The following is a 27917-nucleotide window of genomic DNA, read 5'->3' as shown; positions in this document are numbered from 1 at the left end:
CCCCAATCAAAAGACATAGAATGGCAGAATGGATTAAAAAACAGGATCCTTCTATATGCTGTCTACAGGAAACACATCTTAGACCCAAAGATAAACATAGGTTGAAAGTGAAAGGTTGGGAAAAGATACTTCATGCAAATAACAACCAGAAAAGAGCAGGAGTGGCTATACTAATATCCAACAAGTTACACTTCAAATGTAAAACAGTTAAAAGAGACAAAGAAGGACACTATATACTAATAAAAGGAACAATTAAACAAGAAGACATAACAATCATAAATATTTATGCACCGAACCAGAATGCCCCAAAATACGTGAGGAATACACTGCAAACACTGAAAAAGGAAATAGACACAAATACCATAATAGTTGGAGACTTCAATTCCCCACTCTCATCAATGGACAGAACATCTAGACAGAGGATCAATAAAGAAATAGAGAATCTGAATATTACTATAAAGGAGCTAGACTTAACAGACATTTATAGGACATTAAATCCCACAACAGCAGGATACACCTTTTTCTCAAGTGCTCATGGATCATTCTCAAAGATAGACCATATGCTGGGTCACAAAGCAAGTCTTAACAAATTTAAAAAGATTGAAATCATACACAACACTTTCTCGGATCATAAAGGAATGAATTTGGAAATCAATAATAGGCGGAATGCCAGAAAATTCACAAATACGTGGAGGCTCAACAACACACTCTTAAACAACGAGTGGGTCAAAGAAGAAATTGCAAGAGAAATTAGTAAATACCTCGAGGCAAATGAAAATGAAAACACAACATATCAAAACTTATGGGATGCAGCAAAGGCAGTGCTAAGAGGGAAATTTATTGCCCTAAATGCCTATATCAGAAAAGAAGAAAAGGCAAAAATGCAGGAATTAACTGTTCACTTGGAAGAACTGGAGAAAGAACAGCAAATTAATCCCAAAGCAAGCAAAAGGAAAGAAATAACAAAGATCAGAGCAGAAATAAATGAAATTGAAAACATGAAAACAATAGAGAAAATCAATAAGACCAGAAGTTGGTTCTATGAGAAAATCAATAAGATTGATGGGCCCTTATCAAGATTGACAAAAAGAAGAAGAGAGAGGATGCAAATAAATAAGATCAGAAATGGAAGAGGAGACATAACTACTGACCTCACAGAAATAAAGGAGGTAATAACAGGATACTATGAACAACTTTACGCTAATAAATACAACAATTTAGATGAAATGGACGGGTTCCTGGAAAGACATGAACAACCAACTTTGACTCAAGAAGACATAGATGACCTCAACAAACCAATCACAAGTAAAGAAATTGAATTAGTCATTCAAAAGCTTCCTAAAAAGAAAAGTCCAGGACCAGATGGCTTCACATGTGAATTCTACCAAACGTTCCAGAAAGAATTAGTACCAATTCTCCTCAAACTCTTCAAAAAAATTGAAGCGGAGGGAAAACTACCTAATTCATTCTATGAAGCCAACATCACCCTCATACCAAAACCAGGCAAAGATATTACAAAAAAAGAAAACTACAGACCAATCTCTCTAATGAATATAGATGCAAAAATCCTCAATAAAATTCTAGCAAATCGTATCCAACAACACATTAAAAGAATTATACATCATGACCAAGTAGGATTCATCCCAGGTATGCAAGGATGGTTCAACATAAGAAAATCAATTAATGTAATACACCATATCAACAAATCAAAGCAGAAAAATCACATGATCATCTCAATTGATGCAGAGAAGGCATTTGACAAGATTCAACATCCTTTCCTGTTGAAAACACTTCAAAAGATAGGAATACAAGGGAACCTCCTTAAAATGATAGAGGGAATATATGAAAAACCACAGCTAATATCATCCTGAATGGGGAAAAATTGAAAACTTTCCCCCTAAGATCAGGAACAAGACAAGGATGTCCACTATCACCACTATTATTCAACATTGTGTTGGAGGTTCTAGCCAGAGCAATTAGACAAGAAAAAGAAATACAAGGCATCAAAATTGGAAAGGAAGAAGTAAAACTATCACTGTTTGCAGACGATATGATACTATACGTCAAAAACCCGGAAAAATCCACAACAAAACTACTAGAGCTAATAAAGGAGTACAGCAAAGTAGCAGGTTACAAGATCAACATTCAAAAATCTGTAGCATTTCTATACACTAGTAATGAACAAGCTGAGGGGGAAATCAAGAAACGAATCCCATTTACAATTGCAACTAAAAGAATAAAATACCTAGGAATAAATTTAACTAAAGAGACAAAAAACCTATATAAAGAAAACTACAAAAAACTGTTCAAAGAAATCACAGAAGACCTAAATAGATGGAAGGGCATACCGTGTTCATGGATTGGAAGACTAAATATAGTTAAGATGTCAATCCTACCTAAATTGATTTACAGATTCAATGCAATACCAATCAAAATCCCAACAACTTATTTTTCAGAAATAGAAAAACCAATAAGCAAATTTATCTGGAAGGGCAGGGTGCCCCGAATTGCTAAAAACATCTTGAGGAAAAAAAACGAAGCTGGAGGTCTAGCGATGCCGGACTTTAAGGCATATTATGAAGCCACAGTGGTCAAAACAGCATGGTATTGGCATAAAGATAGATATATCGACCAATGGAATCGAATAGAGTGCTCAGATATAGACCCTCTCATCTATGGACATTTGATCTTTGATAAGGCAGTCAAGCCAACTCACCTGGGACAGAACAGTCTCTTCAATAAATGGTGCCTAGAGAACTGGATATCCATATGCAAAAGAATGAAAGAAGACCCATATCTCACACCCTATATAAAAGTTAACTCAAAATGGATCAAAGATCTAAACATTAGGTCTAAGACCATAAAACAGTTAGAGGAAAATGTAGGGAGATATCTTATGGATCTTACAACTGGAGGAGGTTTTATGGACCTTAAACCTAAAGCAAGAACACTGAAGAAGGAAATAAATAAATGGGAGCTCCTCAAAATTAAACACTTTTGTGCATCAAAGAACTTCATCAAGAAAGTAGAAAGACAGCCTATACAATGGGAGACAATATTTGGAAATGATATATCAGATAAAGGTCTAGTATCCAGAATTTATAAAGAGATTGTTCATCTCAACAACAAAAAGATAGCCAACCCAATTACAAAATGGGAAAAAGACTTGAACAGACACCTATCAGAAGAGGAAATACAAATGGCCAAAAGGCACATGAAGAGATGCTCAATGTCCCTGGCCATTAGAGAAATGCAAATCAAAACCACAATGAGATATCATCTCACACCCACCAGAATGGCCATTATCAACAAAACAGAAAATGACAAGTGCTGGAGAGGATGTGGAGAAACAGGCACACTTATCCACTGTTGGTGAGAATGTCAAATGGTGCAACCACTGTGGAAGGCAGTTTGGCGGTTACTCAAAAAGCTGAATATAGAATTGCCATACGACCCAGCAATACCATTGCTGGGAATCTACTCAAAGGACTTAAGGGCAAAGACACAAACGGACATTTGCACACCAATGTTTATAGCAGCGTTATTTACAATTGCAAAGAGATGGAAACAGCCGAAATCTCCATCAACAGAAGAGTGGCTAAACAAACTGTGGTATATACATACGATGGAATACTATGCAGCTTTAAGACAGGATAAACTTATGAACCATGTAATAACATGGATGGACCTAGAGAACATTATGCTGAGTGAGTCTAGCCAAAACTAAAGGACAAATACTGTATGGTCCCACTGATGTGAACAGACATTCGAGAATAAATTTGGAATATGTCATTGGTAACAGAGTCCAGCAGGAGGTAGAAACAGGGTAAGATAATGGGCAATTGGAGCTGATGGGATACAGACTGTGCAACAGGACTAGATACATAAACTCAAAAATGGACAGCACAATAATACCTAATTGTAAAGTAATCTTGTTAAAACACTGAATGAAGCTGCATCTGAGCTATTGGTTTATGTTTTGTTTTGTTTTGTTTTGTTTTGACTTTACTATTATTACTTTTATTTTTGTCGCTATATCAACATTCTATATCTTTTTCGGTTATGTTGCTAGTTCTTCTAAACCGATGCAAATGTACTAAGAATTGATGATCATGCATCTATGTGATGATGTTAAGAATTACTGATTGCATATGTAGAATGGTATGTTTTCTAAATGTTGGGTTAATTTCTTTTTTTCCGTTAATTAAAAAAAAAAAAAAAGAGAGAAGGGGTAATTGGAGCTGAAGGGATACAGACTGTACAACGGGACTGGATATAAAAACTCAGAAATGGACAGCACAATACTACCCAATTGTAATGTAATTATGTTAAAACACTGAATGAAGCTGCATGTGAGGTATAGGGTTTTTTTTTTTTTTCTTTCTATTAATGTTTTAATCCTTATTCTGTTGTCTTTTTATTTCTTTTTCTAAATCGATGCAAATGTACTAAGAAATGATGAATATGCAACTATGTGATGTTATTAAGAATTACTGATTGTACATGTAGAATGGAATGATTTCTAATTGTTTTGTTAATTCTTTTTTTAATTAATAAAAAAACTATAAAAAAAACAAACAAACAAAAAAAAACAAAACAGGACCCATCTATATGCTGTCTCTACTCAAAGGACACGAGGCCAAGGACACAAATGGACATTTACAAACCCATGTTTATAGCAGCATTATTAATAATTACCAAGAGGTGGAAACAGCCAAAATGTCCATCAACAGACAGTTGACTAAACAAACTGTGACATTTACATAAGATGGAATATTATGCAGCTCTAAGACAGAATAAAGTTATGAAGTATGTAACAACATGAATGGACCTTAAGGACATTAGGCTGAGTGTGATTAGCCAGAAACAAAAGGACAAATACTGTATGGTCTCACTGATATGAACTGACATTAGTGAATAAACTTGGAATATTTCCTTGGTAACAAAGACCATCAGGAAATAGAAATAGGGTGAGATATTGGGTAATTGGAGCTGAAGGGATACAGATTGTGCAACAGGACTGAATATAAAAACTCAGAAATGGACAGCACAATACTACCTAAGTGTAATGTAATTATGTTAAAACACTGAATGAAGCTGCATGTGAGAATGATAGAGGGAGGAGGGCTGGGGACATAAATGAAATCAGAAAGAAAGATAGATGGTAAAGATCGAGATGGTGTAATCTAGGAATGCCTAGAGTGTATAGTAATAGTGAAATGTACGGTGTACAAATTTTAAAAAAGTTTTTGCATGAGGAAGAACAAAGGAATGTCATTATTGCAGGGTGCTGAAAATAGATGATAATTAATACTTTGAAATGTCACCTTATGTGTGAGACTAAAGCAAAAAATGTTTGTTATAAAATTTATATTTTGACTAGAGCATTTCCTAATATAACTCATGTAGATAGTTTGATTGAATGTCATAAGTACTTGGAATCTCAGGTAGGACATGAGATTTTGTTAGTTTGTCCAGAGTGATGCCCCGATGAATCCCAGAATGATTTGATCAGTGAGTGGAAAAGTATTTGCAAAGCCCCCTTTGGGGAATGATGAGAGTGGGGAGAAATTCAACTTCCCCAAGTTGAATTCTTGATATTCTCACAAGCAGTGTGGACAACCAAAGCTATAGGCTGAGCCCCCAGTCTTGGAGTTTTGTTCATATGAAACTTAACCCCACAAAGGATAGGTCAAGTCTACTTAAAATTTAGGCCTAAGAGTCACCCTCAAGAGAGCCTCTTTTGTTGCTCAGATGTGGTCTCTCTCTCCAGCCAACATGATGAGCAGTCTCACCACCCTCCCCCTCTCTGCGTGGGACATGACTCCCAGGGGTGTGGACCTTCCTGGCAACGTGGGACAGAAATCCTGGAATGAGCTGAGACTCAGCATCAAGGGACTGAGAAAAACCCTAGAATGAGCTGAGAATTAACATCAAGGGATTGAGAGAACCTTCTCGACCAAAGGGGGAAGGGTGAAATGAGACTAAGTGTCAATGGCTGAGAGATTCCAAACAGAGTTGAGAGGTTATCCTGGAGGTTATTCTTACACATTAAGTAGATATCACCTTGTTGTTCAAGATGTAGCGGAGAGGCTGGAGGGAACTGCCTGAAAATGTAGAGCTGTGTTCCTGTAGCCATGTTTCTTGATGATGATTGAACAATGATATAGCTTTCACGAGACTCTGTGAATGTGAAAACCTTGTGTCTGATGCTCCTTTTAGCTACTATATCAACAGAAGAGTAGAACATACGGAATAAAAATAAATAATAGGGGGAACAAATGTTAAAATAAATTTAGTTTGAAATGCTAGTGGTAAATGAAAGCGAGGGGTGAGGGGTATAGTATGTATAATCTTTTTTTTTCTCTGTTATCATTTTATTTCTTTTTCTGTTGTCTTTTTTTCTTTTTCTAAATCAATGCAAATGTTCTAAGAAATGATGAATATGCAACTATGTGATGATATTAAGAATTACTGATTGTATATGTAGAATGGAATGATATCTTAATGTTTTGTTAATTTTTTTAATTAATAAAAAAAGTTTAAAAAATTAAAAAAAATTAAAAACCACAAAGCTTAAAATTAAAGCACCTTGAAAAAATGAACAAAGGAAAAAGAATGAAATGTAACCTCCCACTGCACAGCATACAAAAAAAATTTTAAAGCACCCCCTTAAGTGTAGTCAATCACAGCATTTTAGAATTGGAAGAATGCTTGCTGATCATTCAATCCACCCGTCATCAGACGGCTAATGATCTTTGGGTACAGGGCAGTTTGCAGGTCCAGAGCTGCGACAGGGCGCAGGCCACGAAGCAGATGAAGCCCCCATGTGAAGCCCACTGATAAAAGGGAAAATGCATGTCCAGAATTACAGATTACAAGTCAGAGAACAAGCTTTCTGCTTTATTTACAAGGATATTCAAGCAGAATTTAGCAAAAGCTACCTCTTTTTCCCCTCATGTTTTATCAGCATGGGCTTTTACTTTTATTACTTTATAATAAAAACAAAAGTGAGAAATATCCTGGGTGTGGGAAGTAAAAACACTTCTCAGATATACTCTCTAAACCCCAAGTAAGTTTCACGCTCCCCAGCTTTTAGCAGGATAGTTGATAGATACTTTACTAGCAGCTGAATGTTGAACTCTGCAACCCCAGTATTGGGGGAAGTCTTCAACGTTGGTCAGGAAATTTTCAGGCTTTCACCTCACTCATGGCCTCCATAAGGCGAGCACTGTTGGTGATTGCTGTCGTCAGAAAAATGAACCTGTACCCTATGGAGTCAAGAGCAGCAGCACAAGTTACAAAGACCTACCTTAGTCCACAAACAATATCATATTAGCACTCCCCACCCCAAGTCCCACAGTCCTCTACTGGATCAGCAGCCAGTTTACAGACATGAGCCATCAGAGCTGTGTTCCTGGGATCCCCAATACAGCTGTCCAACAGCAAGTCTATGGCAAGTAGCACCCAGAGGCAGGAGGAAAGCTGTCCTGTGCGTGGCCCTTTCTCCCCCAGCTCCCATTCAGGTCAGCTATCACGTTTCTGTTCTCTCTTACCTTTCTCTCTGCCTAGGAACCGGAGGGCTGAGAGCTCAGAGAACGTGCAACCACCCAAGAACACCACCAAGATGAGACGCAGGGACTCGCTGGAAGCCTTGTCTTCCTTGGTCATGTCTGTGAGGCATCATACTGGCTCAACTCTTCACCAACACACAACTTGCCCTTACCACCCGTCCCCATCTGTCAATGCCACGTACCTGTGAATGCAAACTCAGCACAGTTGAGCAGCCGTACCACTTCATCAAGGCCCTGCCAGCTTCGTCGCTCTAGCACCTGGGAAGGGGCAAGCACTAGTTTCAAGTCTACAGACAGTATTAGGCTTAGGAAAGAAAGGTTGGAGGTACAAGACTGTCATATTTCTTGATTATGAGGACAGGAAAAGGTTGGGGTAGGCCAGCCCCACACAGACCAAGAAAAGAACAAAGGAAAACATGGATGGGAGCAAGAGTCACTTGTTCTCACCTGCTCAATGATTCGGCAGCCGAGAGGCACATAAGCACCACTGAAGACATAAGCCATATCCCGTGGTACTTTTAGGTCATACTCACCATCCACACGTGGGATCTAGAATGCAAAAGGTCCTACATTAGGCAAGTGACAACACAAATAAATATGGCATATCCTAAAGAACAATTCTTATTTCAACTAAAGAGAGAGCCAGCAATAGCGCTGGGAAAAAAATCCATAACAAAGATTAAATATCTCCACAGGACTACTGATTCTCTTGAGTGAGAACCCATGCAACCTATGAAGGAGATGGTGGGAAGGGTTCTCCTTTCTCAACAAAGGACCTTTGTCACCGAAGCAGCACTTCATGTCTTCTCTGGTTTTGGTAGGCGCTCACTACGTGCTTATAACATTAATTAATCTTTGTGCCTTATCTCATTATAAAATTAAGCTCACACTATGCTATAAAACAAAAGAAACTTTATGAAACTACAATATGACAAAAAAAGTTTTTAAGGATTCCAGGTATTCCACAAGAAACTGAACCCCCTGCCTCCCTTAACCATCCCTAGTCCACATACCAGATTCAGCTTTTTGCTGATGGCCCGAAAATTGCTCCTCTTGGCCAGAGAACTGAAGGCATCAGTAATCTTTCCTGGGGAAGAAATCTATGACAGGTCTCATCTACTGTCTATGGATTCATGATACTGCCATAGGTAATACCATTCAGGAAAAATGCAAGGACCTCCTCAAATAGCAGGAACTATCTCATCGGAAGATCCCCATAAAACCCTTCGCCTATAATTCTCTGTAACTCATCAAGGCATCCACTACTTTTCTCCCACCCACATTCTTTATTTTCCTATAGGACACCAGCTATCTATTAAATGCAATTTACAGAGTGACTAGTTTATTGGTTAAGTGTATGGGCTTCGGAGTCAAATCAACCTGAGGGACCTTGGACAAATCACTTAACCTCTCTAAGCCTCAGTTTCCTCATCTGTAAAATGGGAATAATAAAATTTACCTTATAGAGTTTTTGGAGAATTAAATGAGAAACAATCGAACAGACATACTTTTTGGCTTAGCACATGGTAAGTGTTCAAAGAGTAGAAACTGCTCTTACTGTTAGAAGTAGTAATGCCAGTAGCACTAGCAGTAAGGAATTACATTTTCTTGCCCAGCTCTTTCTTACCTTCCCAGGGTGCTGAGCCTATGGAGACGGGAGAGAACAGGGCGGGGAGGGGAGCGCCTGTGCTCCTCGCTCACCTGCAGCCTTGTCGGTCACCAGCTTGCTCACTTTACTCTCCACCGCAGTGAGGGCATCCCCCGGGGCCTGCTCCGTGAGAAGCCCTGCTCGCCGCAGATTGGAGAAAGTCAGCAGGTGCTCGGGGCCATAGCTCTGGAGAAAATGCAATTCGGCTGTTTACTGAGAACCCGCCAAGGGTCTGCCAGGAGACATGACGGTGCAGGAGAAGGCTACGCAGTTTATGCTCTGAAGACGCTCACACATTTTGGGGAGGGATTTTCATACAAATAATAACCAAACACCAAACAAAGAAAAATAAAAAGCAGCATTAAAGAATATGGAAAGCTATGGAAGTAAGGGTGGTGGGGAAGGTTTCATGATGAAATAAGACTTGAGAAAGGCCTGAAAGGAAAGTTTTATTAACATGATAGCGATCCATCATGTTCCATGAAATAAGTCAGACACAGAAGGACAAATATTATATGATCGCACTTACAGAAAATAACCAGAATATGTAGATTAACAGAGGCAGAAAGAAAACTATAGGGGTGGGGGCAGGTGACGGGGAGTTAATGTTTAATGAGCACAAGGTTTCTGTTTGGGGCAATGGAAAAGCTTTAGTAATGGAGGATGGTGATGGCAGCACAATACTGAGAATGTAATTAACACCACTGAATTGTAGACTTGAAAGCAGATAATATGGGAAATATATATATGTTCTATATATACTGCCACAATAAAAAACTTTTTTAATAAGATAGCAAACATTAAGCTTCACAAGGTTCTAGAAAGAAAGGGAGATTCCCAGGGGCAGGAACCCATAGATGCAAGAGGGAAGAATTGTTGAAGTATTCTGAGCAATGACCACCCAGCACGAGAGAGGAATGGAGTGAAACAAGGACAACGGGAAGCCTGTCTGGCATCTTCAGTGGTTGACTATCCCTGGTCCCTCTAAAAGGGCACTTAGAATGAGAACAGGATGATGATAGGACCAAAAAAAGGGCCATTTCTTCAGTTTGCCTCTTTCAAAAATGTCCTATGAGCATTCTCCACCAAATTCCTTCAAGGATACATTCTCCAGGACTTACCTGCAGATATTGTGTTTTCAGAGATCGATAATCCTTGGGGATCAATCCTGAGGTTGAGGAAAATAGGACAGGTTAATGAGAATGAGGCTAGCTGAAGAATCATAAAATGTACAGCCAAACCAATCAACCAACAACCTCCACTCAAAAAATTTAGTAAATAATTTGATGCAAGGTAGTAAAATTTAGTAAATAATTAGTAAATAAAATAATTTAGTAAAATTTAGTAAATAATTTGATACAAGGTATTAAAATTTGGTAATAATCTGATGCAAGAAAAAATTTAGTAAATAATATGATGCAATTCTACTTAGGATTTAGTAAAGTATGTTAACCTTGCATCATATACAAATGATTCTAAACTGAGGACTAAATTTAAGCTTGCTTATTGAAAGATAAAGCTGGGATCTGAGAGCTCCAGGAAGGAACCCTGACCAAAAACGGTTCTGGGGAAGGAACACTGACACTAATGCTCATCATAGCGGCAGTGGGGGGCGTGCAGCAGGAGGGAGAAGGGACATCTTGTGCATTTCTTCCCAGCTAAGAGCTATTCTACTTGGCACTGCTTGATAGCTATGGAGGGAAAAACCAATAGGAAAAGCATTCAAATGAGTTCCAAAAGCCAGATGTATTTCTCCATTGGAGTAGGAAGAAATGGGCTTCAGAGTCAATGCAGAGATTTAGAAAATGCAAAATGCATCTCTGGGTAGAAGAGTACCTTAAAGAATATTCACCAACTGGAAGACGTCAATGATAAAAACAAGTTCTCATAAGAGCTTGCAGAATCTAGGCTTTTAGAAATGTTTATGAAATTAGTTGGCTGTCCCTTTTTCCTGGAATGTATCTTTAGAATGAAATCTTGTTCAAGACAGGAGGCCAGATGAAATGATAAGAGAAAAGCCACTCAGCTGAACACCTCTGCAGAACTAAGACATGACAGGCACTGTTCTGGGGCGGCCTGGATGTGGTCCTGTTAAGGGTTGGGATGAGTAGTTATGTTGTAACCTAGTGAAGTATCACTCAGAACAAAAACTGCTTTATTTTACAGGGTAAATAATCCACAAAATTGCAGAAAAAAATCCTGCTTGTTAAGAAATCATTTCTTTTATTTACATGGTCTTTTTCCCAATGTTTCATCTTTGATCACTGGAACTCACCATTCTCAGTAATGGACAAAAGGCACATGAGGCGAAGGCTTTCTATAGGTGACACCTACACAGGAAGAGTCAATGAGAATTCACATCCATACACGTTCTTCTCCTCTCTGCCCTCTGCCTGAGGCAGACAACACCTCTAAGCACCATCCCCAGCTAACCTGCCGGTCTATGTGCTCTTCAATGTAGCTGGTGCTCTCCCGGATGTCGAACCCCTCTAGGAGTGCTGTGAGCAATGAGAGGAGAGCTGTTACTGGGGAATTGGCTCAGCTGTTGCCATTTATGCCAGCAGGTATTTATCTATCCATCTCCTTCTCCATCCTTGGGATAACCAAGTGAGTTAAGGGATGCTCAGGACTTCCAGCAGTGTCAGCTGGAAAGAGCCAGAGGGCACCTCCAAGGGTGGGATGGAGGTGGGAGCCAGGGAAGGAGAAGCAGGAATAGCATCGCGAGACTGCTGCAATTACCATGCTCGGTCTTGATTAGCTCCTGGAAATCCTGCTTGGTTTTCTTCTTCATTATCGATTCACAGGCTCCAATATCTGCAGAAAGGACAAAGAGGGAGTTGACACAGTCCTAATTCTAGAAAGGTGTTTCTAGAAGGATGTTCCTTTTTGTGTGCAGAAGGAAAAAATCTCAATAAGCACTCCTTACTTTAGACCAAATAAGGCAAATTATTCACAAGAATAGGAATCTCCTCATCAGAGGCAAATGTTGGTCTGCAGCTCCCCTTACCCTCCCCTCCAGCTGACACCTACGGAGACTCAGCAAGCGGTGCTCCTGCTTCAGTCCCTTGAGTTCCTGGGACACGAAGTTCTTCATCTGCTTGATGTCCATGCCTCTGCGGCGCTGCAGGGAAGTCCCCACCAGGTCAACCCCCCACCCCAGACAAGAGACCTCCACCCTCCTTCAGTTCCCACCACCTAAGAGAAAACAGGGGGCCAGTCACAGTATCAGCAAGAAAGTCAAAGAGCAGGGCCTGGGAAAGCCACTGAAGAAATAAAAGAGAGGACCCAGGGCTGGGAGCCTCACGTCATACTGGGCCTGCAAGTTCCGGGCCTTCTGGCTCAAGAAGCCAAAGACATTGGAGAAGTGCTCATTCCGAATCTCGCTAAACACCTACGGGGGGACAAGAGAGGAAAACCTACATCAGGACCACAACTTGTTCTGTCCCACCTCGGCGGCATGTATGACAGTGTGTATGACAGTAAGAAAGAATGCTCACTGTTGTAGCAGAACTACAACAAAGTTGAGCTGGTATTAATAAGTGCACATCAAGTACTTTCCATGTGCACTGGGGTGTTCTCTTAACTGAGGGGGGAAACCTTTCTCCCATTGACTCACCCCCCCATCCCTCGAGCAAGCCATGCCCCCCGCTAAACCCATCGCCAGCACCCACAGCCTCACCTTGTCCTCAGCGTTGAGTAGCACCTTCAGGCTCTTCTCAGACGATGTGACTTCTGGGCCAAAGTCAACACTCCCTTTGAGATCAGATGGGATGGCTATTAGGATCTCCAAGGAGGCCTTTCTTCTCCTATATTTTCCTGAACTACCATTAGAGGTTCCCAAAATTAACTGGAAGCCAGCAGCTCACTCGGGATCTGGGTCTCTCCCACAATCCTTTCCCTACTGAGGGAGGCACCACCACTGATGGACATCTTCATCTTGCTGAGAGGCAGAGGACCATGGAACTTACCACACTTGATGCGGAAGGTGTCATCCACCAGGCCCTCATAAACCACCTGGGAGCAAAGTGCCGTCACAAAGTCCATGTCTGAAACCAAAATTCCCAAGTGCGAAGTTTCCCCCTGACTCTACCTTCCACACAGCTTGCTCAGTATCAGCTTAAGTAGCTTCAACAGGGCACAGGTGCCAATGCTCCCAATCAGCATTGGGACTCACAACCCTAACTTCAGGAGCCCAACTTTGCCATCCTGTTTTCATATTCCCATGTCTTCCAGGGACCAAAGATGAGAGTAGAGCTGGGCATAATTTACCTCTGTCTAGGAGAAAGACATGTCCAATTTCTGGCCTTCGGCCCTTGGTTTCACCATCTTCCTCCTCCTCCAGTTTCCTCCACAATTCATATGACATCTGTTAGAGCCCAAGAAATTCTAGATCTTGTGTTCAGGTCCCTACTTCAGTCCCATACCTACAGAAGCCAACCCCTTCCGTGTGAACCTTCTCCTTGTGCCCAAAAGGGGAGCTAATTATTAACGTTATTCACCTATTCTACTCACCTCTTTTCCTATCCTACCCCCCTTCCCCACACCAACAAAAAATGAACATTATCGTGTCCCCAAATCTAGACAAATTTAAGGAAAAAGAGACTCAAGAATGCTACCCAGGGGACCGGGGCCTCTAGACATAGTTCTCTGAGGAACTATTCCCAAACAATAAAGGCAAAATCAAGGAAATACCTCATAGCAGAGATGGCCATGGACAATCCTTGGTGAACACAGAACAGGTGAAATGTGGGCTATCAAGACAGGAGAACTGCTGATGCAATTACCTTGGCACATCTGCCAATTCCGTAGCAGTTAGGAAAGGATCCATAGAGAGTGCTGAGAAGATGCAAAGCCTGTGCCACAGTGTTGATCCAACGCTGATCACCTTCCTGCAGAGACGACAGGGGCCGAAAAGAAAATGGATCAACCCCACAGGCCCATCTGGACAGTGGCCAGCCCCAGAAGCCCTGGAGTAGGAAGGAAGGGTCTGGGGAATATCTGAAAGAGTTCCTTTTTATTGGCCCCAAAGTAAGATTCATGGACATCAATCTGTAGCATTCAATCACCAAATCACAATCACTCATGCTAAATTATATGAGTTGGAAAAAAGATTAAAGCAATATTCCTTAGCCCATTCAACTCTATGATTTTCCCATCCCTTGATCCCAAGACCCAAGGGCCCTGCAGTCACCAGAAAGTAGTCCCTGAAAAATTCTGGCAGCTCCATGCTCAGCAGATCCACATCAAGGGGCAGCAAGGAGAAGGCCCATTCATCACAGCTCACATCTGTAGGTACAGAGGGCATCAGCCTCCCTGCAGAAGGCACCTGGCTCCTCACTAAGAGGGAAAGCCCACCACAGTCATACAACAAATATTTGCATGCTTGTCATATCCCAGGTTCTATGCTAAGCACTGGATACTCAAAGATGAATAAGACACAGTCCCCGCCCTTAAGGAGTTCAAATATGGCAATGAAAGGAGAAATCTATATAACAGCCTATGATATAATGTGATAAATGATGACTTTTTATTAGAGGGCTGACCAACAGTGCTGAGGAAACATTCTTTCATTATTTCATTATTCAACAAATATTTACTGAAAGCCTAATAGCAGGCACTATGCTAAGCACAGGAGACACAGAGGTGAATAAAATAAATGTGCTTCCACAATTTTAATTAAAATTGTGCTCCAAAAAAGTAAAATGGTAAGTGTGAGCACAAATATTATAGGGATCTAACTCAACTAGGAATACAGGAAAGACTTCCCTAAAGAAGTGACATTTAAGCTTAGAGTCTGAATAAGATTTGGGTAGCCAAAAACTTGTAGGCTGGGAAAATTCCAGGCAACAGAAACAGCATGTGCACAGTTCATGTAGTTGGAGGGGAAAGAGGCAGCACATGATGAGGCTGAAGAGACAGGAAGGTACCAGATTGTAGGTGGAGGAAGCCATGATGAGGATTCTGGCTTTATACTGACCCACCTGCAGGATGCTGCGCAGGGAGTGCCATGATCAGTACCATTCCATGGAGAATGGACTGAGGAATACAAGTAAGAGGGAAGGCACAATTCTTTCCTATGGGGGGCTTAGAACGTAAGAATACAGCAGTTGGTCATTTCCAACCACAAGGCCTGCTATCTTTTTCACACTATCCCAGTGAAGTTCAAATTTGGAGTTGTAGTCTCATTTCCATTCTCAGAGACCACTTCTCCCACCAGACTAACTGGAATAAGGCAAGAAAAAGAAGGAGACAGGCCAGAAGGGTAGGCCAACAATTGTTTCCTTCTTCCCACAGCTTCTCTCTCCCTTTCCACTCACATTCATCTCCTCTCACCTCCATAGATTCCCTCTTCCTCCAGCACCATCTCACATGCATAAAACTGAAAGAGAAAAGGAAGTTGATTAGTAACTACCTCTTTTTATGTTCTTTCCATTTCTAGCCTCCTCTACAGTCATGGATAAGAAAATAAAAATTATTGGACCTAGTGAAAAAGACAAGAGAATCCAGACTCTTAGACCTAGAAAGGATCACATGACTTATCTGCCCCAACACTTCATTTTCCTTTTCTTCCATTTATTTATTTAATAAGTCAACTGCTTTTTCTCCCTGAGAGAGAGGAAAAGCTTCACAAAGCAAAAGGTATTTCAGCTATCTTTGAAGGATGAGTCCTGCAGGCAGAGATGGGAGGCAGTGCATAACAAGTGCTACAGAAAACAGGGCAGAGGGATCAGGTAGGAGGCAAAGAGCAGTGGTGGGGAGACAGTGAATTCTACTTAGGACATATCCTTGAACCTCTGGAAAAACTGGTCCCACCAAAGAGGAAAAGAGATACAGCCTTGGGAATCACTGGTATGTATGTCACAGAATAAATGGTTTCTCCAAGAGAAAAGAACACAGACTGAGAGGTGAGCTAAGGATAGGACCTAGGGGACCCCAAAATTAAAGAAGTGTGTAGTCCAAGATCTGCCAGAGAAAACTCAGAAAATACTTAGGAGAGGCAAGGACAGGAGAAAACAGCACCACTAAAGTCAGGGAAGGTTTCAAGGAGAAAGGGGCAATAGTGCCAAATGCCAGAGAAGTTAAGCAGGATAAGTGTTAAATAAACATCACTGGATTTGACAACAGAGATCTCAGGCAGACAGGATGAAAAGACAAAGGCGACAGTCAGATGAATAGGTAAACAAACATGATACATAGTATACTATGGAATATTATCCAACCCTAAAAAGGAATTAGGTTCTGAAACATGCTTTAACATGAATGAACCCTGAAAACATTATACTAAGTGAAATAAGCCATACACAGGACAAATGTTGTATGATTCTACTTATATGAAACATCTAGGATGAGCAAATTCATAGATTAGAAAGTAGATTAGAGGGGACAACCAAATCAATAGGCGGAGCCCTCAATCTTATTCCTGCAAGGATAGGCTAAGCCTACTGAAAATTATGCCTAAGAGTCACTCTCAGAGAAACTGTTTTGTTCCTCAGATGTGGCCTCTCTCTCTAAGCCAATTTGGCAGGTGAATTCACTGCTCTCCCCCATACACAGGATATGACTCCCAGCATTGTAAATCTCCCTGGCAATGTGGGTTAGAACTCCAGGGATGAGCTGTGATCTGGCATCATGGGATTGAGAAAATCTTCTTGACCAAAAGTAGGAAGAGAGAAATGAGACAAAATAAAGTTTCAGTGGCTGAGAGATTTCAAACAGAGTCGAGAGGTTATGCTGGAGGTTATTCTAATGCATTATATAGATAGTTTATGGTGTATTGGAGTGGCTGGAGGGAAGTACCTGAAACTACTGAGCTGTGTTCCAGTAGCCTTGATGCTTGAAGATGACTGTATAAAGATATAACTTTTACAATGTGTCTATGTGATTGTGAAAACCTTCTGTCTGATGCTCCTTTTATCCAGGGTATAGACAGATGAGTTGAAAAAAAAAAGGGATAAAAAATAAACAAATAATGGGGGACAAAGGATAAAATCAATTGGATAGATGGAAATACTAGTGGTCAATGAGAGGGAGGGGTAAGGGGGATGGGATATATGAGTTTTTTGGTTTTCTTTTTATTTCTTTTTCTGGAATGATGCAAATGTTCTAAAAATGATCACGGTGATGAATACACAACTATGTGATAATGTTGTGAGTCACTGACTATATACCATGTATGGACTGTATATATGTAAAGATTTATCAATAAAAATGTTTTTTAAAAAAAAGAAACTAGATTAGAGGTTACCAGGGGCTAGGGGAAGGGGTAATGGGGAGCTATTGCTTAGTGGCAGCAGAGTTTCTGACTTGGATTATGAAAAACCTGTGGCAATAGATGGTGGTGATGGCAGCATAATTTGTAAATGTAATTAATGCCACCAAATTCTCCCCAAATAGCTAAAATGGCAAATTTTAAGTTATATATATAAATATGTTAACACAATAAAATAACTGCATAAATAAGATGAAGGTGGAGGAGAGGAGGCAGCAGAGACTGCAGATGACCCCTCACAGAAGCCTGGCCAAGAAAGAAAGGAGAACCCTTCATGGGGAGAAGACATGAAGGAGGAAAATTGTTTTGAAGGGATAGACATGGCTGAAAACAGAAGAGGAAGAATTCACCTGATGAAAGAGAGCTAGTGGAGAAGGAAGACAGAGGGGCCAGGAGCACGGGAGAAAAAGCTGATCTCGGAAAGGAGGCCAGTAGCCTCCTCTTTTGAGACAAACGGGAAAAGGATAAACTATTTAGAGGTATGGAGGCAGAAAGGTGAGGGTACTTACTTCTGATGATGACAATGACAATACTATTGGGCTCAGTGTTTTATAAAGACCATCTGTTTCAGTCCTCATACTGACTCGATGAGATGTGGAGGATTTTACTGTCACACAGTAAAATTCATCCTGCATTCACTGCTGACCTTAAAACAGAAATCTACAAGTTTTGCTTTCAACTTGCAATGCTAAATAATGAAATTCCAGAATCCATTTAGAAACTTCCAATCTTAATAATTAACAAAGGGAGTCTCAGGAAGACGTCTCCTCTTCCCTACAGCTATTGAGGGAGAGATCTTCCTGTAGCATAAAATTAGGTAAAAGAATTTGAGCAGATAGGGCATTAAATAGAGAATATTTATGAGAATATCGATTTTGTTTTTCTGTATAATATGGAAGCTTATAGGATTATCCAAAACTGTTACCAACCTGTTCTATTCCCTGTTAATAAAAACCTGCCCTTTGAAGTATAATTTTTAAAAAAAGTTTTCTAAGACTCCAAAAACTTTAGAAATTATTGCCATATGTGCTGGTTTGAAAGAATGTATGTCCCCTAGAAAAGCCATGTTTTAATCTAAATCCCATTCGTAAAGGCAGAATAATCCCTATTCAATACTGTATGTTTGAATCTGTAATTAGATCATCTCCTTGGAGATGTAACCCAGTTAAGAGTAGTTGTTAAACTGGATTAGGGGAAATGTGTCTCCACCCATTTGGGTGGGTCTTGATTAGTTTCTGGAGTCCTATAAAAGAGGGAACATTTTGGAGAATCAAAGACATTTGAAGAGAGCAGAGAATGCTGCAGCACCAAGAAGCAGTGAGTCCACGAGCCAGCGACCTTTGGATATGAAGAAAGAAAATGTCTCCCGGGGAGCTTCATGAAACAGGAAGCCAGGAGAAAAAGCTAGCAGATGACTCCATGTTCACCATGTGCCCTTCCAGCTGAGAGAGAAGCCCTGACTGTGTTCGCCATGTGCCTTCTCACTTGAGAGGGAAACCCTGAACTTCATCGGCCTTCTTGAACCAAGGTATCTTTTTTCCCTGGATGGATGCCTTTGACTGGACATTTCTATAGACTTGTTTTAACTGGGACATTTTCTCGGCCTTAGAACTATAAACTAGCAACTTATTAAATTCCCCTTTTTAGAAGCCATTCTGTTTCTGGTATATTATTGCATTCTGGCAGCTAGCAAACTAGAACACCATAGCTCATTTAATAACATTCAAAGGTAGCCTTTAATTCGAATTCTTCATCTTTCTTTATAATTTCTGCCCTAGCAATAAAGTTATTTTTGATAGTTTTGAGTTCCTAAATGGAATAAATACTTGTAAAATTTCTCTATCAATCTTTGAATGATCTTCAAAGATCACTGGCCCTTTATTTCTTCTACATGATGAGAAACTCTAGAATCTAATGATTCCACGAGATTTCTCATTTTAGCAGAAACTGAAAGTCTCATCTCATTTAAATTAAAAGAGATCTGTACTATAATGACTCTATTTTACAGATGAGAAAACTGAGACACAGAGCAAGATCACACAGGTAATAAGTGCTAAAGCAAAGATTCACACCCAGCCAGTCTGGTTTCAGTCTCCAATCTTAGCTATTGTTTCTATTTTCTCTAGAATTTTCCTAGAAAAATTGAAAAGGAATAAATCCCTGAACTTTCATACTGAATTTTTAGCAGCTCCAAGTGTGGGAAGCTCTACTTGATAGAGCTTTCAGTAATACATGGTGATGATGGTAGCACAGTATGTAAATGTAATGAATGCCACTGAATGGCTGGCCTGGGATGTATTCTCTAATCAGTGTCACTGAGGATGAGTCCAGCTGATGTGGAGGTCAGAGGGGAGCTCGATGGAATCAAGAAAGTGAGATACTTTGATGGATCACCAAATAATTACTGAAATTATTGAGGTAGAGGTGGAAGCGACCTGGCCTGGCCATTCTAACTCTCCATATGACCATGGGCTTTAATTCCCTCAGCTGCTGAAAGTTGGGATGGAGTAAAATGGTCTCTAAGGTTCCCTTCTTACATAAGAAAAGGCTTTTTCAATGTATGCTGACATGCTTCTAGTGAGCCAGGGGTAGCCCAGCCATGTCCCTGAATAAGGATGTTTGGTGGGGGGGGGGGAGGCGGTGATTTTATTATATTATTAACACATTCCTGATACAAGGAGAAAGTCACTGAAAACTCTTATAACACCGTACACCATTGGTATACAGGAATATGTGTTAAAAGAGACACACAGCAGGTTCTACTTCAAAAATAGGGATCTTTTCACTTAAAGATATCTATGCAGTGGCTATCTCCATTCCACAATAGTTTTTTATCTGGAGTCCGTTTAATGACAGATTCTCTGTAAACAACCAGGAATGCGATGATGAAAGGGTATAACGTATTTTTTTCAGTCATACATCATTTGCTTTAAAGGAGTGAGAGCTGTTCACTCCTTACCCTTTTCCAGCCCTCAGACCTGTTCTACCTTACCCCACGCCCATCAAGATCCAAACTCACCTTCTGAGGGCTGAAGATCACTTTGTATTTCCGAGTTCGGCCAGCCGATTTGTCAGCATTGACAAGATCTGCAAGGAGAAGGAACGCAACACGGATAGCCCCAGTTATTTATTAACGTCTACAAATGGTTTGGCCAACCTGAATGCTTCTTTGTTTATTAAAAAGTCCTCATGACCAAGTTGCACACCCTTTCCCAGATCCTGTTACAATACAGCTCCACGGCACACTCACTGGCAATGTAGCGCATATTCTTGATACGGGGTCTGACCAAGAAACATAATCTACGGGAGAGAGAAGAAAAAAATCCAGTGGGAAAAATCATGAAGTTGGTGATGGAAACTTAGAAGAAAGCAAAATAAAACCAACTCTTTCACCATTTCCCCTTTATGTCAGGGTCTAAAGTTCCCATCTAGGCTGAAGTTATGCCAGTTCTCTTGGCCTACCAAGCACAGACCACAAAGGACACTCTTCAATTCAACAGACACACGGAGGGAGCTGGGGGTATCACTGGCCTTACAGTGGACCCAGAAGTTCCTGCTCTCAAACAAGTCACAATCCAATAGGCAAAATAAGAGGCACATATGTATGGAGTTGATAAACAATCAAGTGCTAAACAGCATACAAGAAAGTAATATAAAATAAAAAATTTTAAATTATAGTTCATGGATGATTTCTCCATGGGTTTAATCTCTATGTATCAAAGATACATTTTTCTCCTAAAAGAGGGTAACGTTACTTAAATTTGAGGAAAAAAAAGATGACACAGGCAATAAGTGTCTGATGCCAAGTGAACAGGACAACCATAAGTGCCATGGAAATCCAGAGGTGAAAAACATTCTGCACTGGAACGACAACAGAGCCGCATGGAGGAAGTGGGGCTGAGCACGAAGAATGGGTATTCTTTCAAGGAGCAGCAAGGATAGGAGAATTTCAGGGAGAGTGAATAGAATGAACAAAAGGGAAAAAGCTCATGACACAGTTGGGAAAGCATATGTTCTTTAGAGGCTGGAGGAAGTCACGTGAGAGACAAGGCTCGAAGACAGTACGGGGCCAGACTGGACACAGCCTTGGAATCTATGAAGAACAAACTGGGCTTTACGAGGTAAGTAACAGAAGCCTTGAAGGTTCTTAACAAGGGCATGATGAAAATATCTTTGAAAGATTAAGCTGATTATAGATGGTAAATTGGTTTAGAGAGGGAAGAGGACAAGGGTAGAAGAAACCGCAGAAGGGGAGACCAATTCAGAGGCTAAAGCAATAATCTAGGCATGAAATTCTAATAGTTCAAGGAGATGAACTATATCACAAACACTGTGATCCAGATCTGAGCCAAGGCACAGATCAAAGGCAAATGTGCAGGGATCTCCAAGACACTCACTGTTCATTAGAGCTGAGGACTGGCTTGTTTTCCACCTTGTACAGCTTGTCCACTTCATGTTGCTACAAAGAGAATCCAATAAGACAGTGGGCATAAGAGTGCTTGAAAAGCACAAAGCAAGATATAAAAATAGGGGACTCCTATTATGACCTCCAATTTATACTAATGGTAGGAATCAAATTGCCCCTGACAACCATCCCACTGAATTTTCCTCAAACTCTCAATATGGAAACCAAAAATAAAATACAAAATAACCCCAATTCCCTTTGCCCACCAAATTCAACCAAACTACTGATTTGTACTGTCCATCAAAAGAATAACTGCTTTAAGAGGAAAGCATGTGTGAGTCCACTGGGAAAGGAAGCAGGTACCTTCAGGATGGAGACATTGGCAATTCGGTCCAAAGGGCTCATCAGATCTGCCTCAATGAACAAGTCCTTTTTCCCAGGAAGCTGAAGGGCACACAGTACATAAGATCACCCACAGGTCACACAAGCTCCTTCAACTAAGAATTCATTTAAAAGAACCAGTTTCTGAGATGGAAGGACACTAGACAGCATGAAGCCTAGTACCTTACTTGTTATCTGTATCCCTGGTTGACATTTTTCCGTATATTCATCTATTTTGTCTTCTCATTTCTGTACCAGTGGAAAGGTAGTCCTCCTTCTTTCTCAGGTTAACTCTTCCACCTGTAACTGTCACTCAGTCCTCCTGCTCACCTGTATCACTGCTCTTTTCTCCACTGCCTTCTCCATTCAACCTCCCAAGAATCCCTAGTCTCTCCTGCTGACAAAGCCAAACAAAATGAAATTCCACCATGGAACACCTCAACTAACTGCTAAATAGCCTTTTTTTTTTGCTTGGGCAGGCACTGGGAATCGAACCCGTGTTTCTGGCATGGCATAAATAGCCTCTTACATAGCATTTTTCTATGCTATGTAACCCAGGACAGTCCTCACCCTATCACCCACCCCCAAATCCCTGACATGTGCTTCCTGTATCATCACTCTTGACAATGCTCTCCTGTTTGGAGGAAGGAGAAGTCACACCCAGTAGCCAGGAAGGGGGAACCATCGGAAGCTTTCTTTCAACTAGGCTTTGACAAATGGGTAGGGTGTTGACAGGGATATATTAAGAGGGCAATCAGGGAAAGATAACAGGCTGAACAGGAAAGGAAGAATAAGCAATTCTGTTCCACTGATACATAAGGTACTCCTAGGACCAGGGGTTCTCCAACAGGAGCGGTTCTGTCCTTCAGGGTACATCTGACAGTGTATGAAGACAGTTTTGGTTATCACAACAGGTATGTGCATGTGTGCGTGTGTGCATGCGTGTGGATGGGTACGTATGTGTGCTTGGGTACGTACATGTGCGTGTGCAAGTACGTGTGCATGTTACTGGCATTTAGTGGGTGGAGGTTGGGGATGCTGTTAAACATCCTACAGTACATAGGACAGCACCCTACAACAAAGAATTATTCGGCCCAAAATGTCAATAGTCCTGAGATTGATGTAGGAGAATAAGGGAAATAAGGCTGAAATAGTAGGCTAGGATTGGAGTGTAGAGAGCCCCCAAAAACCAAGCTAGGGAGGCTGGACTTGATCCCCTATGGAACAAGGCAAAACAGAAAACTTTTGTGTGCAGAAGCAGCCCAATCAGCTGCGCATCTTAATTTTTAGTTAAATGAATCTGGCAATTGCGGATAAGAAGGATTAGAGGCATGAGAAACTGGAGGCAGGGAATCTACTTCACTGGGTTAAAGCAACAGTCTAAACAGCCCAAGCACGAATGAATGAGGACCTGAATTAGATTGGTGGTGGGGTTAACAAAAATAGAGTGTTTAAAAAGGATACATGGAATGTGTAATATAATTGTTTTTGTTTTTAAATAACTTTATTGGGGCATATTTTACATATCACACAATTAATTTTTTTTTCAAGTGTACAAGATAATGAGTTTTTAGAAAATTTACCAAGTTGCTATAACCATTACCACAAATCAGTTTTAGAATATTTTGGGTAATACAATTTTTTTAAATATCTGAAGGAATTTAACAGTGCTAACAGTGGTTGTATCTAATGGTCGGGTATAAGTCATTTGTTTTCCTTTATTTCCACATTTTCTGTTATGGGAAAGTATTCTTTTATAACCATTTTTTTAAAAAACACATATAAGGAAGAATCTGTAGGACTTAGCAACAGGTTTATTTGAATTTGAGAGTGACAGGAGGGTCACAGAAGATTCTGAGGTTTCAAACCTGAATAGCAGTGCCCATATAAGAATTAAGTCAAAGAAGCTAGTTTGGAAAGGATAATACTGCACTGAAACCGACTTTGGCCATGTTAAATCATCCTTGCTGGCTCCTCTTCCTATCAACACCCCATTTACTAAGTTTCTGTCCCTGGTGTCATTTATTCTCTTTCAAATCCCTGCAAATGGCTTTAACTAACATCTCTATTCAATTCTTCAGACATTTGTTGAAAGACTTGTTTGTGCAAATTACTGTGTTAGGATGATGGGAGCATATAAAAGAAAAGAAAATATGGTCCCTCATCCCCTGAGGTTCCTTGAAGAAACTCCCAATCTCCATCTTCATCCCAGTTCCCGAGATGTAGCTTCAGTATTACATTTCTGCCCACTGGATATCGTGAACTCCATTTTCCACTGGCATCTTTACTTCACCCTAATTATACCTAAACTAATCAACTTCCCCCAGCGAACCATTTCTCTTCCTTATTCTGATTTTCATTTCCATTCAGTGTTCATGCAATAAATATTACTGAGCACATGCTGACTCTACCCTGTATGCCTGCTGGGCATACAGTGTTGCACAAAACAGACATGGACACTGTCCTCATGGAGCGTCCAAGCTGGTGGGGTGCACAGATATTAAACATATAACTATACAATTAATTCACTATAATTATTGTAGCAGCATTATTTTCCAGGTTCAAAATCTCAAATTCAGTTTTGCTTCTCCCTCAATCACTAAGTCTGTGAGTCCTCTTTCACCATGCCTTAAACATTCATCACTTGATTTCCATTTCAACTACCACCAGTTTTATGTGGATCTTTATTACTTCAGTCTGATCTATAATCTAACTGGCTCTCTTGTTGCCCATTTACCCCATCCCACACACTGCTGTTAGAATCATCTTCGAGTATTACATCACGCCACAAATAAGGAGGGGTGGACTTCAGTGGCTGTCGAATGCCTAAATTCTGACTGCCCTCTTCCGTGATCATGCTCTGTCCTTGCCTAGTTCAACTTTGTTCCAACCTTTCACTCTACCTGGGACATGCTCCCCCCATCTCCTAGGAAATACACTTCTTTATACTCCAGTTCCCCGAAACTCCTGGAATGCCCAGCTTACAAATGATTATTTATTCGGAACTTCTCAGACATCCTGGTCATAACTCATTTACCATATGATACATTGTGTGTATAATTTGTTTCATGTCTCCTACTAAACTGAAGGATCCCTATTCTTCCTAGAGGTGTTGCCTCTACGGAAAAAAAAAATTCCATTAACTCTCTGGGTGGGTCCCAAGCAGCTCTTACTGCCCTCTGGTTTTCCACGCTGAGGGCTCCATTTTGTATCTGCCGCGATGCTCCAAGGGCAACACCAAAAGCCAAGAACAACACTCAGGCGACTCGGTAACGAAAAATACGTATCCAGTGGGCGCCAGATTGTTGATGCAGTGAAAGTCCCAGGCGTTACAGGCACTGACCTGCTCCAGCAGATAGATGAGCTGGTCTCTAGCCAGCCTCTTGAGCATGGAGAAGTCAGGCAGCTCAGGGGCGTCAAGCCGATGGGGGTAAGCCATGGCAGCGGTCACCCGGGCAGCACGTGGAGGAAGGATGACGCCCTCCGCTCTGAGAAGGCAGGCAGCAGTCCCGGGTAAGGGCAGGTCGTCCCCTTTCAGGCCCCGGCACGGACTTCCAAGAGCCCCCGAGGGGCCCTCGCTCCTCTGCCGAACACCAGGGATGAATGGCCACCTCCCGGTTAGACAGCCGCGGCCTCGGGGAACCCGCGTCTCAGTCCTGCAGCCACCATGCCCGCCGGAGCCGCGCTAACCCACTCCACCAGCCCGCAGGACTCAGATCCACACCCGTGGAGACTCAGCGCGGCGCGGGGAGAAGAACCCCCGCCTCGGGTCAGAGAGGCGACTTCCGCGAGCTCCCGGAAGTCCATTTGGCGCCGGCGCCTGGCGTACGGCGTCCTGGAGGGGACACCATGAAGCGGAGGCGATGCGTCAGCTCCCCAGAGCTGATGTCAGAAGGGAGTTCTCCTATGTCGGAATGATTATACCTTGAACTACTTTTCAATGGTACACCTAATTCTCCTAGTTCAGCCAGGCGAGGGTGGGCACTTGTTCCATTATCGGAACTTCGAATTCTGGGCGAAACCGATTTAGAGTCGAAGACACATCCCTGGGCATGACGGCCGTGGGTCAAATCTGCTCCACCAATTCACCACGAGCTAGGTGCCCCCTGGCTTCCAGGCAGGAGGAGAGACACCTAGAAATAAAGGGTTAGTGGGGAGTGGGGGGACCTGCGAGGAGGGCCGCTCAGGAGCCAGTGGGGGAGCTTCGGATAAAGGTGTTGTAACTTATGTATGAGGAAATGGATAAATAAAACTGTGGCATAGTCATACATTAAAAACAACTGAATCACTGAAAGAACCCAAAGACAAGAGTACGTGTAGTATGATGCCATTTATGTAAGGTTCTAGACAGGAAAGTCCAATCTGATGAAGAAAAATCAGGAAAATGATTGCTCCTAGGGACGGAAATTAGGAAGAGAATGAGGGAACTTTTGGGAATGATGATAATGCTCTGTATCTACCTGTGTTTTAAAAAAAAAAAAAAGCTTGTGAGAGACATTATTGGGTGGATCAGGCTGATAATACCTGATCAATGATAACATATCATCTCCTGGTGAAATGCATAGGAAGTACAAAAGCATCACTCATTACCAAAAATTGGAATTGGGACCTGGTCAAACGTCAAGATCTAACTACCAGTTTACAGGAAATATAGAGAATATTAGGAATATGTTAAAAGATTCACAGAGAAGAAATCTGCCAAATCCAAAATAAAGGAAATTAAATGGGACAAATTACCTGTCCTCTTAAAAAAAAAAATGGGAAGGGGAAATTGCTTTAGAAGAGGTTTAAAGGACATACCAAAAAATGCAATGGTGGACTTTGGATTCCAATTCAAATAAATCATCTCTAAAGTCATTTGTGAAATGATTAGAGAACACTATTAGGATATAGTTGATATTAAAGAATTACTAAAAATGTAATAATAGCTTGTATGTCTATGTTAAAAAAGGAGTCCTTACCTCTTAGAGATACATACTGAAGTACAGATGAAATAATATGTGTTGGATTTGCTTTAAAATAATCCAGGAGGGGAGTTGGGGGGCGAGTATGCAGGACAATAAATGAAAAGATTGGCCATTTGTTAAAGGTAGGAGATAGGAACACAGGTTTATTGCCATTAATATTCTATTTTTGTATGTTGAAAGTTCTGTCCTACAAGGTTAAACAACCTTCTAAAAAGAGATAGATACTATCTTTTACAGATAAGGAACTGTAAAAAAAAAAAAAAGTAGATCACTTGCCACAGGTCACCTGCTAGGAAGTGAAGGAGCCAGGTCTTCAACACAGCCAGATCCTTTAATTCATAGATCAAAGTGTTATATCACAGCTACAGCATCACACCATCTCCTAAATTTCACTTATTTCGTATTTATAAAATACTTTTTATATATGTATTTTGTACACTAAATCCATATTGTGGTTTAGTCTTTAGCAAAACAGTCTTAATGTTGGCCAATTATATAGACACAAAATTCCAGATAATGTTCAACACTAATTCATTTTCAGGTCATATAATACAAAGTCCACAAGTCTACAAATGAGTGGAGGTTACAGCTGTGGTTTAAATCTATTCACCTTGTTCCTGAGCTCTAGTCACAGCCATGATGCCTCTGTCCTAGAGTATGGGGCAGCAACATG

The 27917-nt window shown here is 40.9% G+C and overlaps 1 protein-coding gene across 1 annotated transcript; it reads right to left on the bottom strand.

Moving 5' to 3' along the window:
- Positions 1 to 4729: 4729 nt before the first annotated feature.
- On the bottom strand, positions 4730 to 26052 carry VPS33B (VPS33B late endosome and lysosome associated). The gene is made up of 23 exons (XM_077124225.1): positions 25621 to 26052; positions 22260 to 22340; positions 21889 to 21950; positions 20742 to 20791; positions 20511 to 20578; positions 15556 to 15601; positions 14414 to 14508; positions 14007 to 14111; positions 13492 to 13588; positions 13191 to 13268; positions 12902 to 12975; positions 12527 to 12613; positions 12253 to 12343; positions 11962 to 12036; positions 11656 to 11720; positions 11498 to 11552; positions 10344 to 10390; positions 9276 to 9408; positions 8588 to 8661; positions 8022 to 8123; positions 7757 to 7832; positions 7557 to 7673; positions 4730 to 7271 (listed from the first exon to the last, which is right to left on the bottom strand). The coding sequence occupies exons 1-23, from the start codon at positions 25714 to 25716 to the stop codon at positions 7192 to 7194; spliced, it is 1854 nt and encodes a 617-aa protein (XP_076980340.1). The 5' UTR covers positions 25717 to 26052; the 3' UTR covers positions 4730 to 7191.
- Positions 26053 to 27917: the final 1865 nt, after the last annotated feature.

This window comes from Tamandua tetradactyla, chromosome 12 (genome assembly GCF_023851605.1).
Source record: "Tamandua tetradactyla isolate mTamTet1 chromosome 12, mTamTet1.pri, whole genome shotgun sequence".
In the NCBI taxonomy this organism is placed as follows: domain Eukaryota; kingdom Metazoa; phylum Chordata; class Mammalia; order Pilosa; family Myrmecophagidae; genus Tamandua; species Tamandua tetradactyla.
The sequence above is the reverse complement of the archived record's forward strand: the minus strand, read 5'-3'. Positions and strand labels throughout refer to the sequence as shown.

Bases quoted from the DNA above. Each gene is read 5' to 3' on its own strand.
- VPS33B (XM_077124225.1), bottom strand. From the start codon at position 25,716: ATGGCTTACCCCCATCGGCTTGACGCCCCTGAGCTGCCTGACTTCTCC. The intron at 13,589-14,006 runs GTAATTGCATCA...GGGCTCTAACAG, and splicing joins GAATTGGCAGATGTGCCAAG to ATGTCATATGAATTGTGGAG. The intron at 8,124-8,587 runs GTATGTGGACTA...TTTGCATTCTAG, and splicing joins TCAGCAAAAAGCTGAATCTG to ATCCCACGTGTGGATGGTGA.